General features: G+C 38.0%; 1 protein-coding gene across 1 annotated transcript in view; it reads left to right on the top strand.

The window, feature by feature from the left end:
• Window positions 1-31: 31 nt before the first annotated feature.
• Window positions 32-13799, top strand: part of WDR75 (WD repeat domain 75) — a 17631-nt gene continuing 3863 nt past the window's right edge. The window contains 17 exon segments of the mRNA XM_010287070.1: window positions 32-77; window positions 80-219; window positions 1103-1168; window positions 1838-1931; window positions 2645-2769; window positions 3099-3169; window positions 3737-3853; window positions 4414-4502; window positions 5414-5572; window positions 5857-5916; window positions 6005-6120; window positions 6599-6771; window positions 7594-7757; window positions 9950-10133; window positions 12007-12101; window positions 12525-12620; window positions 13214-13383. Coding sequence (XP_010285372.1) covers window positions 32-77; window positions 80-219; window positions 1103-1168; window positions 1838-1931; window positions 2645-2769; window positions 3099-3169; window positions 3737-3853; window positions 4414-4502; window positions 5414-5572; window positions 5857-5916; window positions 6005-6120; window positions 6599-6771; window positions 7594-7757; window positions 9950-10133; window positions 12007-12101; window positions 12525-12620; window positions 13214-13383 — 1965 coding nt within the window.

Below are 13799 nucleotides of genomic sequence, written 5' to 3' on the forward strand. Positions count from 1 at the left end.
TGGTATCACTGCGGCCTGCCATTCCCCGGGGATGTACGTGGGTTCTTTCTCCCGCGGGTGGCGGCGTAACGGCTTTTCTCCCCTTCCAGGTACTTGCTATGCGCCTGCGGCGACTTCGTGAAGATGTACAGCGTGGCCACCGAGGAGACGCTGCGGCTGATGGGCGGCCACGCCGACCTGGTGACGGGCATCCAGCTGAACCCACACAACCATATGCAGGTTTGGGGAGGGGAAGGTCTGGCAGTGGGGGTGCTCCGCCCCCTCGGCCGAGCTGAAGTGGGCTCCGCGGGGGCTGTCCCGGGTGTTCGGGGGTTGGCTGGAATTTGAGAAGGAGCTGGAAGCGATGATAGTTTGTAGAGCTAATGTTTCCCTGAAATCTGCCTGGAAGAGTAAACCCTATATCTCTTTTCTACAAGAAAAAAAAAAAACACAAGTGAAATATCATGTGGATTACACTCGTTGAATAGAATGACAGCAAAATGGAACTATCAGCAAAATTTTCATTTTTTTTGATTGGAGGGGGAAAAGAAGCATGTGAGAAAATCAGCAACACTTACTGTGATTGGTGTTTGCCCCTCTCTATCTACTGATACAGATGCAGATTTGATGAAATCCCTTTAATTTGCCCAGTGGTGCTCTCTGTCTACTGGCAGCCTGCCTTCCCTGTTCATTGCTGCTCCTACACTGGCTCTCTTTGGGTTTGCTCGGGTTGTTTTGGCGTCTATATATAAAGAATTATTTGCCAAGATGGACTGTACCTGCATGTTATCAATGCAAAATCTGATGCAAATGTTAATACATGTTCACAAAAAGGATATCTGTGCATACTCGGTTAGTTTTTAGTGATTAAACACAAATAGCTGTTGTTTCTTTCACACTTCATGAAAATGTATATTTCAGACTAGAATAATAGTGTTGTATTTCCATTGCGCTTTGTTTGAAGACAGCACAACGCTGGTCTGTGTCCTAGTTTTTTTGATGATTCAGCCACTCGGAATTGCAGTTCCATTGATCAATCCTTCAACTTTTAAGCTGTGATTTTATGTAAAAGCTGGCTTTGATATATTACTTTAGTGTATATTTTTTACTTTTGTTTCCTCAGCTGTATTCTTCCTCTCTTGATGGCAGCATTAAGCTGTGGGACTTCATGGATGGGATCCCCATTAAAGTATGTTGAGTTATTCCTGTTGAGCACACGTCAAAATTATCCCTGACCTGTTGATAGCTGAATAAGGATTTCTGCAGCTATTACTACAAACGGGCACAAATCAGTCTGAGATGTGTTATTCTGCCATTAACGCAGCCTGAAAGCCATCTTCTTGTGGCAGTTGACGTGTGTGTCTCTGTAGGAGTTCGTGATGATGCAGAATCTTTTGGCGAAGAAGAAGGGTTATGTATTGACATCCTAACTTTGCCACTTGCTGCAGTTCAGAGTGCAGTGTGGCTCTTGGGGAGTGTGCTGCAGTTTGTGATATGCTGATAGGAATGGATATGATGGCTTGAAAATGTGGGCTGCTAACTGCCCTCTTGCTCCCATTTTCTGTTAAATAGAGGCACTTTCCCATAGGTGGGCCTTATGCTTAGGCATAAGGGACCTTCAGGTTTTTCAGTAAATCTGATGTGTCTCATTTTCTTTGTATTGTTTTAACATTTGTATTAGTCCTTTATAGAATAAAGGTCTTTTTATCTCTCTTAGAACTGAGAATTTTAATTAATACATCAGGCTTTCCTTAAAGCACATGTGTTTTCTTTATTGTCAAAACTTAGCATTATTCACTGTTGAAAACCATACGCATAAGTGTAATAGTTGTTGACCTCCCTCTTTTTTTTTCTTCAGACTTTCACTGTAGGATCCAAACTTCTGGCACTGTACACGCTTGCTAGTTCTGAGGACTCAGTGTTTGTTATAATTCCAAAGAGTGGTGAAAGAGGTACAGTATGATTAGCATCATCCTTGTCATCTAAGTCATTCTATGTCTAAGCTACTGTCATGTCAGTGAATAGCATGCTGCAAGAACGTGCTTTAATAGATCTATGCTTTAATATACTTCTTAAATCCTATGACAGATGTCTGCAGTCCTGTGTTTTGTACCTTTTTTCTGTTTTCATTCTATGACATCCATTTCTTTAATGTTTGTCTTAGAAGAGTGCTTTTTTGAAGCATATACTCCATGTATCTGATGTGTTAGAGGCAATGAATTTTAAGCAATGCTTACCATGATACAGGGTATGCTACAGTACTTGAGAGTACTCTTCCATGTTAAGCAGTATTAATGTAAATATTTAACAGCATGCCTAGACATTTTTTCCTAGAATTTTGTCTGAAATAAATATAGCTTGACCTTACTATATATAAATGTCACTTCAGAGCAAGAGCAAATATTATGTGATTTTGCTTGGTTTCTGCTTACAGTTGCACTAGTATCCACTATCTAGTTCTCAATCTTCAAAACTATTGTTTGAATCAAAATTTCTGAGGCAGCTAATTTTTGAAAGGTATTACAAACTTTTTCACACTTATAAAAAATACTGGAAGGTACTAACATGTTAGTTTTAAGGTAGAAGAGGTGTAAATCCCCTTTGTAAGGGGCATACATAAACTTGTTCATAAAAGCCTTTTTATAACAGATTTTTCTTTGGTCAGATACATTCCAACTGGTCTCAGTTAAGCTGACAAAAGCAGCAGGCCAAGATTTGGAAGCCAAGGAATTGTCGGTGGTTTTGGATGGTGTGGATGCGTCACCGAAGCGTGTTGCATTTGGAAGAGAAGTATATTCACCTTTTGGGTTTTTTGTTCTGTTGGGTGTTGGTTGGGGGTTTTTTTCCTTTGAGATGAACTATATGCTGTTTATGGTTTTATACAGGCACAGCAGCACTGAAACAAAACTAAAGTTAAATGAATCTGTGTAAGAACTATGCTTTCTTTTATTAAAAAAACAAAAACTAAACACCACCACTTATAATAGGAAAATATTTACTTAATATCAGCTTCATGTTATCTCCAATTTTAAGTATTTTTTAGTGAAACACGATTATTTTTTTCTTTAGTGTGTAAGAACATAATCTGTATGTCCTAATTTGTTGTTTTATTATAACAGGGTGAATATGTGGCATCAGTGAAGGAGGTTAATCTCCAAGTTTATTTTTTTAAACAGAAACAGTTGAACAGGTAAGAATGAAAATGTCAGGTATTGATTCAGTCTGTATCACAAATGTTTGTTAACTGGTGAGGTGTGCAAACATGATTTTATGTTTGTCAGCAACCATTTGGTTTTATACTGGAGGGAATGTAGTCACTATGTAAGAAGCTTCCCGTAGAGGCAGACAGTGAGGTGCTGCAGTGGCATTGGTAGCTTACCTTTTCAGCACAGGCATGTATTTTTTTTCAGGTAGATGGTTAGGCTGATGCTGGACTAAAACAAGTGACATAGTTTGGTCAGGGCCAAAACAGGGGCAGGGGAGGAAGGGGGGTGAAGGGGGGGGGAGAGAGAGATGGAGAAAGAAGAAAAAGTATTTATTTCAGCTTGATTGAAGGCAAAGAACTAATGAAATAAAGAGAAAAGTAAGTCTGTCACTATTTTTTTGGAGAGTACACGTAACTACAACAACTTGGAGACGTTTAATTTTGCTAGCCAAAATTATTTTTATGTGCATTAGCGGATCCTTTTGAAGCTTTGTTTAAAACAAAGCAAACCCACAAGTCATATAATTAAAGTTACTTTCTTAACTCTTGAAGGTTTTCTCTAAGGGCAACAAAGACAAAAAGTGGAAACAATCGCTTCACCTGCATAGCATGCCATCCTACGGAGGATTGTATTGCAACTGGCCATGCTGATGGAAAGATTCGCCTCTGGTATGCATCTTGTGATGTAACTCTGTACCCCATAAACTCATGTGACCATAGGAATTAAGTGAAACCTAAGCAAACCAGTCTAATTTGTCCTTAGCGTTGCCATTTTCAGAAGTCATAATGAGCAGTGGGCAAGCTCTATGAAGCTGCAGTACTGACACTGACTTCACGGTACAGCTTCAGTTAAATGTCAAATAAGAAAACATTCCTGTTAAGCTATGCTCCATGAATCTAAACTGAATTTGAAAAAGGTAATGCAGGAGCAACTGAAATAACTCTTCATGGGCAAGTAGAGTCCTAGGGAGAGCACACTAATGGAATTGCGTGGCTAAGAACAATATGCTTGAAACGTTGTTCTGCAGCGCTGAGTTGCTCAGTATGTCTAAGATGCGTGGTGTGCACGGCTAGCATGGTTATTTCCCTCCCTTTGTATCTCTTGAGCGTACAAGAAATTCTAGAAGTTAGAGAAGAGGATGGTATGCTTGATTCAATACAATATTTCCTTTCATTTGCTCTGTTGTTGATGTTGTGCTTAAAGAACTGTTCTGTTCCTCCCCACATAGGAGGAATTTCTGCCACAAGAAGGAGTACACATTTTCCACACTGCACTGGCATCATGATAGTGTCATGGATATAGCTTTTTCTATAGAGGGTGAGTAAAACAAACAAGAGCAAACAAACAGTCGTTGTCTGTCCATCCATCCGTGTGTGTCGTCCCCAAGCTCCATCATCCCTGTCCCCCGTCCCCAACAAAAAAACCCTTCAAAGTCAAAGAATTGCAGCAGGGAAGGAAAAATCAATAGAAGTTTGAGTTCGCCCACTTATTCATGGATTTCATGAATTCATTGGAATTCATTGGAATTCATGGAATTCATTTCATGAATTTCTAGAGTTTTAAATATGTTCAGGAAGGATTTAAATAAAAATGGAAGCAGTTGTTATTTTTTATGTATTTTGATTTGCATTCATAATGTCAAATATCTACCTTCTGTGGCAGAATGTAAAATCTAACATGTCCTCTTACCTCTTTCCCCCACGCCTCCACTCTTCCTTCCTCCTCTCTTTCATCAGTAATACTGATGGGTTCTTGCCAGAGTCCTACTTGCATCCAAATAAAACAAGCCAGTCTTCTCCAAGCTCAAATCTAGTGGCAAAAATACGGTTAACTTTTACCTGAATGGTGTGATCTGAACTATTCTCCTTAGGATATTTCTTACTGCGAAGTACTTCTGATAGAATATAGCTGAATTGTTCTCCTTCTAACACAAATACTCAGCTGGTTCAGAAAGTAATGGGATCTACTACTTCCAAAGAATTGTTTAAATTTTAGCGTAGGCACAAATTCTTGTTACTTAATCCAAGTTTCTCTAGCAATTTAACATGGGATAATGAGAAACATGTCTATGTGTCTTGCCCAGGCAAGTTATGATGAATAATTGCTTTGTATGTGACAGTTTAGGAAAGGTTTTTGAGAAACCTATGTTTGTATGTCATTGTAAACATGCATGCTGATGCTATTTTTTTTAAGCAAAACCTATAACTGCATTTTTATTACTGGAAAAGGAACCACCTTCCTGAGTGGCGGAGTTGAATCTGTTCTAGTTCTGTGGCGCAATGAATCAGACCGCCAGAGGGATTTCCTTCCTCGTTTGGGATCTGCTATTCAGTACATCTCCATGTCATCTGATGGCACGCTGTGTTGCACCTTGCATACAGACAACAGTAAGCCAAAATACATTTTATCACTTAATGCAAAATGGAATGCAAATCTATATGAGCTTTATTTTGCTAATTTCAGCTAAATTAACAAGATACTACGTTAAAGTTCTGTGAAGTTGCCTGGTGACTGCTCTAACTTGGCTTTCCACCTCGATGTAGGGGTGTCATAAATTGAGAAAAGATACATTTATAGGATTAAGTATAGTTGGTTAAGGTCCCTTCCCCACTGTGAGACGTGGTTACATTGCAGAAGCCTTTTGCAAGACTTTATCTGCTTTTCCTTTCAGGAATTTCAATAATCAACAGCAACCTAAGATTTTCCAAAAGTATTCAAGGGCTAATCAAAAGTAAGTGCAATAAAATTTATCTTCTGCTTAGAGGGAAGAATGTGTCACTTCCCATCTTAGGTCATTGTCATTTGCCTTTTGTTTCCAGGTACGGATGTTAAGACTGGTCTAGTGGTTGATCCCAGAACCAAAGCTTTGGTCCTGAATGGAGAGCCAGGTCACTTGCAGTTCTATTGTCTTCAAAGTGACCAACAGCTGTTCAGTGTAAGTTGGACAGGATTGTACTAAAACTTTAATGTATTCAATCAAGTAAGTTATACATCAGAATTTATTCGAAGAGTTAATATGTCAAACAGGGAAAAAAGCTAGCAGCTATACCGTAAGACTGGGTGCCAAGCTGAGATGTTTTTGGCTTTATCGCAAGCTTGTGTTACTTTAGTTAAGCATAGCTGAATGTTGACATTTTGAACAAATGCTTCAAAACAGTGTGCTCTTCCTGTTAAATGCCAAAAATTTCTAGGTAAAATCACTCTAAAATATCTTCCTTTTTTTTCATTCTTACATGTAGCATTATTGTGGCATGTACATGCCCCAGTTATGCTTGCCCTGCTTTTTTTTATGCCACAGCCCAGTCAGTTTTAATCGGTGCTTTCAGAACATCCCTTCTCCATCGTTTTATGCATGATATCTGTAAATCTACACTTGCATTTTGAAATTTATTTTTGGTCATCTTGTTTTGCAGTTGGATATTGTGCAACGACAATACATTCATCAGGCAGGTTTAAACCAAGCTGACTTGGTAAAAGTTGCGTTTAGCGCGCAAGGCAAGTGGTTAGCAACAGTAGAAGAGAGAGAAGAAGTAAATGACCCCGAGTTACAGTTGAAGCTGTGGTTCTATGATGAAGAAACACAAAGGTAACTATAATAGAGCTGGCCTTCTGGGTGTCCAAATTTGTCATGCAAATATCTACATAGGCAAAGACAGAGTTTTTCCCAGATCAACTAATAAAATTCTAGGGAAGACCTTAGGGAGTTTACTATGCATGCTACACACATCTGAAAAAATCCAGAGTGTTGAAGTAAATACAGATTGGAAATAATTGCTCTGAATCTAATTTACTTATATTAATCAGACAGGCTATTTTAATCATGGGAATTGAATTCACATATTTACTTGGTATTAAAAGTCATGGACTTGATGTAATGGTTCCATAGCTTGTTCAGTTTTCCTACCTTTGTCTAATCATTAGTTGATTATTCTTTCTAAGGTACAGAAGATTATGACTTTATTGTTGATTTTTCTTATTTTTTTTATTTTTGCTAACGTGCATCTGGTTCATACACTTTCCCTGATTTTCTTATTTACAAAAAATATATATATATTTCAACTGTAAATTGTTGTTTTCTTAATAAATAACAAAGCAAAATAAAGCAGATCTGTGTAGTAGCTATGTGACTGTGTCTAAGTACTGGAAAGACTGCCCAGAGTTCAGGCTGAATATTTGAGTGATGCTTGCTTAGTGGGAATCCTTTCTCAGTGCTGGGCTGCAATCTCTTTCACTGTATGGAAGTGATTAGGAAAATCTGATGTGTAAATGCGATACCGTTTAGCTATCTTAATTAGGCAAACATTTCTTTGATTCCTCCTCTCCCTGGTCCTTCCAGAATCTTAAATGGAAATATTCCCCAAGTTCCAAATGAAATAAAATAGCAAGGATCTGTTTTCTTTTCCTACAGTTTTAAGCTGAATACTAGAATAAATACGCCCCATGAGGACCACATAACAGACATGTGCTTTCGTGACATGGATGGATTGGAAGATGACTCGCTGATATTGGTAACAGCTGGCAGAGACCGTGTGTTTAAAGTCTGGGTGATGGTAGAAGACACTGATCCGGAGGGTGAGTATGGTCAAAACATAACTTATTCTTACTTGCCACCTTGTAACATGCTATAGAAATTCTGTCCCTAACTTTATCCTTTCACAACCAGGCTGTTGAGTCCCATGCATTTATCTACTTCTAATGTTGCATGGAGTATTGTGTTCTCCTGAGCATCATCTGTGATGGAGTTCTCTCATAGTTTTGCAATATTAGGGATTGAGATGGAGGTTCCTGAAATAAAAAAGACCTTGCTGAGCATGCTGCAGAAGCGAATGGCAGCCTGCGTTGATTGTTTAAAGGATAGTTTGTGGTAATGATTTTTCCATGCTGGGAAAATGGATTTTTGTCATTCCTCTGGGTATAGCCTTTTTATTTGAGACTTTTGCTCAAGGGAGCAGGATGCAAAAATGTGATACTAAGTGTTAGTTGACAGTGTAAAATAACTGCAATTTGCCAATCAGCAGCTCCACCACTTCGGAGTTCATTTTTTGAACATCCTGCCTTCCTGTTAGGTATTTGAAAATCCTAGAATGGATATTTAGGATCCACTTCCAAGCTACTCAGGTAACCAGATTTCACCGTGAAAATGCATGCAGATGTTCACTTGTTTCAAACAGAACAGCTGAGGGATGTGTATTACCCTCTATGCCTTTGGATGTGAAATAGAAAAGGTTTTGCGCTGCTTAATTTCCTTTTACTTAAATGTTACTACAGTACCAGGCACACTTAAGTGAGCTAGAACTTTCCTGACGCTTGGGAATCTTATCTTTTCATCTTCCCAGGTAGATGTGGTAGTGGTCTTGCTGAACTGCTTGCAGTTTGGTAGCGTGTTTGTGTTTTCGTGGGCAGGTGAGAACCTTATCACTTTTGATTGGACAACTTAGTTTGCTAAGTTGACTTTGTCTTTCCAAGCTGTTTGCACCTCAGCAGTGATGGCTCATGAGAAGAAAAACAAAAGCTTGTATTCATTTACTAGGATTTATGTATATATTTACTTAATAGCAACTCCCTCAATGATATCTGAGAGGTTTGGGGATTTTTTCCTTTTTTAATTGTAAGTGATTCTAAGCCTAGATTATATCTTAACTTAATGAGCAGATACTTCGATCTTGAGTACAGTGTGGGCTGGGGATGAAACCTAATGGATTCCGTTTCCATCTGCTGAGTAACCTTATCAGGGTTTGGTTTTTTTTTTTGCATGTACTTTTTTGTTTGTGTGTTTAAGTGATTATACATAGAGTTCTGTTTCACAGCATATGTAAAAGTACAAATTAGTGCTGACTTGTGGTGTAATTTGCCTGGGGGGATAGGGTAGGAATGCTTCAGTAGAAAGATTCAACATGCTGCAGCTTCTGTGCAGCAAATATTAATAAACTAATTAGTTCACAAGTAGAATACACTCTGGCATGTTTTCATTTGCAGATCTCTCACTGTGCCTGTAGATGGTGCCATGCAGTTTATAGTAGTGAATTGTTTCTGGCTTTTTTTACAGGCAGTTCTTTTAATCATCAACTTGTAGCCATTATATAAGGGATATCTTAGCTTAGGGTGAACTTATTCTCCTTTCTTTCCTCATCTTACTTTATGTTTCAAAAGCATGCTGTATGAATGTATTTATACTGGGAAATGTATGTTTTGTGGTAAGTACATCAATTTGTTTGTTTATTTTATGGTCATTATCAACAATGGGAAAGGTATCCCAACTGAATGCACTGGCAGGTTAACCAAGACAAGGACCCATGCTGATGGGTCACTTTGTGGTCCTCATACTTTATGTAAATGAACCATGAGTTTTGTTGGACTCAAATGCAACTTGTGTTAAAATTTTTAGTAACGCTTATGTTCTTGCTACAGTTTTAAAAGAAGAGTATGTGTCAGAACTCTAAATGTTGAATCTACTTCAGTATCTTTCTTTTTTTCCTTTTATCTAACGTCTGCCTATTCGAGAGCACAGTTAATGTAGTTGGCAAAGGAAACATGAATATTGTACTATGTCAATCTCAAGATTCACTATTCAGATGCAAAACTGAGGACAAATGGAAAACCTACTAGATGTTTTTTATACTAGGACAGGACAGATTCTCTGTACTCCTCAAAAATGTGAGCCATCTGAAACAAAATGCTCTTGAGCCTATCTTACAGCCCTAATATTTGAATTCTTCTTTTTTCATGTATAGACTTGAATTAACTAGCTTGTTTATTCAATGCAGCACAGCAAAGTGTGAGCTGGAGCTGTGACTTTGTAGGCAGCTACCACAACTACCAAGCTACTAAATGCTGTTTCTCAGAAGATGGCTCTTTGCTTGCTGTTAGCTTTGAAGAAACTGTCACTGTATGGGATTCAGTTACATGGGATCTTAAGTGTACGTTTTGCCATCCACCTGGCAAAATAAGGTATGTTTTTCGTCTGGCTTTTTATGTCTTTCTCGAACTCTCGGAACAGAAAGAATCAATTTATATGAATGTGTTCATATAAATACTGAATTTAACGGTATTAAGTTAACATATAGAAAAGACTCTAAAATAGCTTTTAGGTGGTTGGTAATTTACTGTTAAAAATAATAAGATCAAGCTTTGCAGTTTCATCTTCTTACTTGCTTATGACTCCTGTACTTCCAATACTCAAGTCGTATGTTAGTAATGTGTTAGTAGCCCTTCTCTTTTTCTCCATTGATATAGGTATGAATCAAAGTCCTGAAAAAGTATAAACAGAAGTAGTTTGTTCTTTATTCATTATGTGTGCATACAAATGGAAATTATATCAATAAACTGTAAAGCCACATTGACCTTATTATCCCTATTATAAAACATATACCTTGACCCTTTCTACTCCTGTTGGAAAAATCCCTATTTGCCTGGAAGACTATCCCAGCATGCTTCATTGTGTGCTTGCATGATAAAAGACATCGTGAAGGTTTAGATACTCTTCTGTTGCATAAGGATAATGAGGAATGGCATAGGTTGATGGTAAAGATAAAAGAGAGAGTCAAAGAGTAGGACAGCCTTAATATTGGGCTTCCTGGACTGTGCAAATATACAGCAGTTTCTGATCCAGGTAAAGTATCACTTTTCTTATGATAATGTTGAAAAAATAGGGCAATAGGTGACCTCACTGATTCACCAACTTAATCTCTGTGCCAGATCTCTATCTAAACAATTTCTGAAACAGGAAGATGCTACAAACCTACTTGCCACCCTTTCAGTGCTAAGTTTTTTCTAACTGCTTCTCAAACTCGCTTCTCTAACATTACTGTAGTAATGACTTTGAGATCCTTCATGTACCTGCTTCCAGGAAACACCCAAAAGGGAAGGCAAAACATTGCACAGTCACAATGTTTTAAAGACTCTTGACATAAAGAATCATAGAAAGATACAGAGATTTCTCGCTTGCATGTTTTTGCGCGTATGTTTGTAAGCTTTTCTTTTGTGTGATCAAGTCCCTTTTGTTTATACTGGTCCTCTAAGGTTAGAAATTGAGAAACATTATTCTAACACTGGTCTGCAGCAAAATTGGGGGAGGCATGTCAGCCACATCTTTACTGTGTCTCTGGGGAAGACTTCTCTTGACAGCTTGGCACAGTGGCAAGATTTTCCCAGGCCAGTTGCTGCTTTTGTAGCCTTTACTATATGGCATATTAAAAGGAAATGAATTACTCTAGGACTATATTAAATTACTGTATTAATTGTATAACTTCAAAGGGCTATGTTTTAATACAGAAATTCTGTCCCTTGCTAGCTTTTTTTAAAACATTCTATAGCATTAGAAATCACAAGGCTGTCCTATAATTCTCAAACAAGAGAATGAGAAATTAACATGAGTGAAAACAAATTACACACTTTCTTCAATTGGAGCAGCCTATAAGAATAACTTTGTTTTGCTACAAATCTCATTCTAGTGCTTAGAGCAATAGTAGGAATTCTTTAAATACGGAATTTATTTTCCAGTCACAATGTGAACACTTACTAGTACTTACAGGTTTGTAACTTACTTAAGAACTTAAAATCACTCCTTGAAATCAGAATGTTGTAGGAACGTGTAATCCTTCTAGATTTATGCATACTTTTAAATCTCCCAGACCCATCCGTTGGTTGTGTGTGAAAGGTGAAAGCCACTAGAGGTGAAAGCCAAAAGCAAATTTATCCTGATTTTAAATATCAGAACTAAATCTTAACTGAATGTTTTTGTGACTTGTGAATCATTACTACATAGAGAAACACAGATGAAATCTGAAGGTCGCTAACTTGTTTTGACTTTTTACTTCTATAGGAACATCTGCTTTGGGAGACTAACATGTTGCAAGTACCTTATTGGTGCCACTGATTATGGCTTTCTGTGCTGCTGGAACCTGCTCAGTTGTGCATGTAAGCTGAAACATATGCTAGAGTAGTAACACTTAAGGCTTGAATTTACTATGAAACCTTAAAATAATTCTAGTTTGATTCCACGTTGACCCACTACAAAATGTCCTGTGGAAAATGTAAGGATTTTGATACTTCAGGCAAGATAGTATCGTGTTCAGCGTGCATGTGCTTTGTGTGCATGTGCAGAGTAGATTCTAAGTTAGATGATTGACAACACAGTAATAGCTAGTATTTTCTACATTTGTGTAGGAGTTCATAGTATTTGTGTATATTTATTCATCTGGGAATAAGTGAACTTGCATGCCTTTTCCAGAGGTTAAGGCCCCGCATGTCATTCCCGTTTGACCTTTTGTTTGGCAAAGTAGTGGGATAGAACTGAATGCCACCTTTTCATGTCTGGCTGTTGCCGTGTTTGCTTTTCAGTGGAATGGAGTGCCCACCTCAATGTCTTAGTTCTGCAACCCGATCCCCTTTCAGAACATATTGCTGCTGTCTCATGGCTCTCAAAAGAGTCCAGCTGTAAGTACAAAAGCTTCTTTGACAAGTAATAGTCAGTGGAATTTAAAACTGTGAAAGCATAATTTCTAGAAAAGGTTTTCTTAGAATTCAGCTCCATGAAAGTCATAAGACAGACTTGAGTCTGTGTTCGCACCTGTGGAAAACTGAGCCATGTCTGACAGCAGCAGTCAAGCAAAGCATGTTGGTTCCCCATCTTCTCTTCCAACAGCTAGTTTCCAGCACAGGATATAGAACAGTATAAACCATGGTCTCTGGGTGAGGGTCTTGAATGTTCTTGACCCTTTCCTGTAAATGCAAAACTGTGGTTGAACTGTACAGCAACATTTTAGAGCTTTCATTGTAAATTATGATTATTCCTCCTAGAGCTACTGTTCTACAGAAAAGTTAATTTCCAAGTATGTTTTCTGGATTGTAATATTGTGGAAGGTACCTACTGTTATGCAGTAAGGTTATACAACTATAATTCCTGCAAACTAGTGCTTAAAAGCAGTCCTGTCCAGCTTTTTACTGGCTGTGATACACAGGGCTTTGACAGGTATCAAGGAAGGTAAGAATTTCATGAGTTTAAAGAGAAGACATTCTTGGTTTTGCAGTGTTTGTGTTTAAACCAAATGAGGCCCGGCCAATCTATATCCAGAGAAACCTTTGTAAAGAAAAGATCCAGCTTGCTGCCTTCGTTCCAAGAGACGAACCTGAAATGATTGGCTCAGAAAAATACCTTTGGCTAAGAAGATCCCAACTTTTTTTTCTTACGGATACGCAAGTAAGAAATGGTGATTGGCAGGCACTTCCTGGCAAAAACATATTTTCCTGAATGTGGATTGATATAAATTCAGAGTTCTACTGTTGAGTGCAAGAGTTTCTTTTTGTAATTTCAAGGCTGTATAAGCCATACTTTGTTCATTCTTAAGAGCTTTCAACTGCCAAAACAGCTTAAGTTCAAAATTGATTATTAGCAGTAGAAAACCAGTAAATAGTTTCTGCTGCCTCATTTGTACAAGAAACTAGTTAGTTTGGGAACATTGCCTATGCCGTTTAACTTAAACAGCCACCTGTAAGCTGTATTATTGTTTGTTATCTGAATGTTTCATATGATACTCAGTTTTCCCTGTAATAGGTGGGTGGGTGGTTTTTTGTTTGTTTTCCCAAAAAGTCTATATAGAGCCTCTAGGTCCATTC

The sequence above is a fragment of the Phaethon lepturus genome, unplaced genomic scaffold (assembly GCF_000687285.1).
Source record: "Phaethon lepturus isolate BGI_N335 unplaced genomic scaffold, ASM68728v1 scaffold5730, whole genome shotgun sequence".
In the NCBI taxonomy this organism is placed as follows: domain Eukaryota; kingdom Metazoa; phylum Chordata; class Aves; order Phaethontiformes; family Phaethontidae; genus Phaethon; species Phaethon lepturus.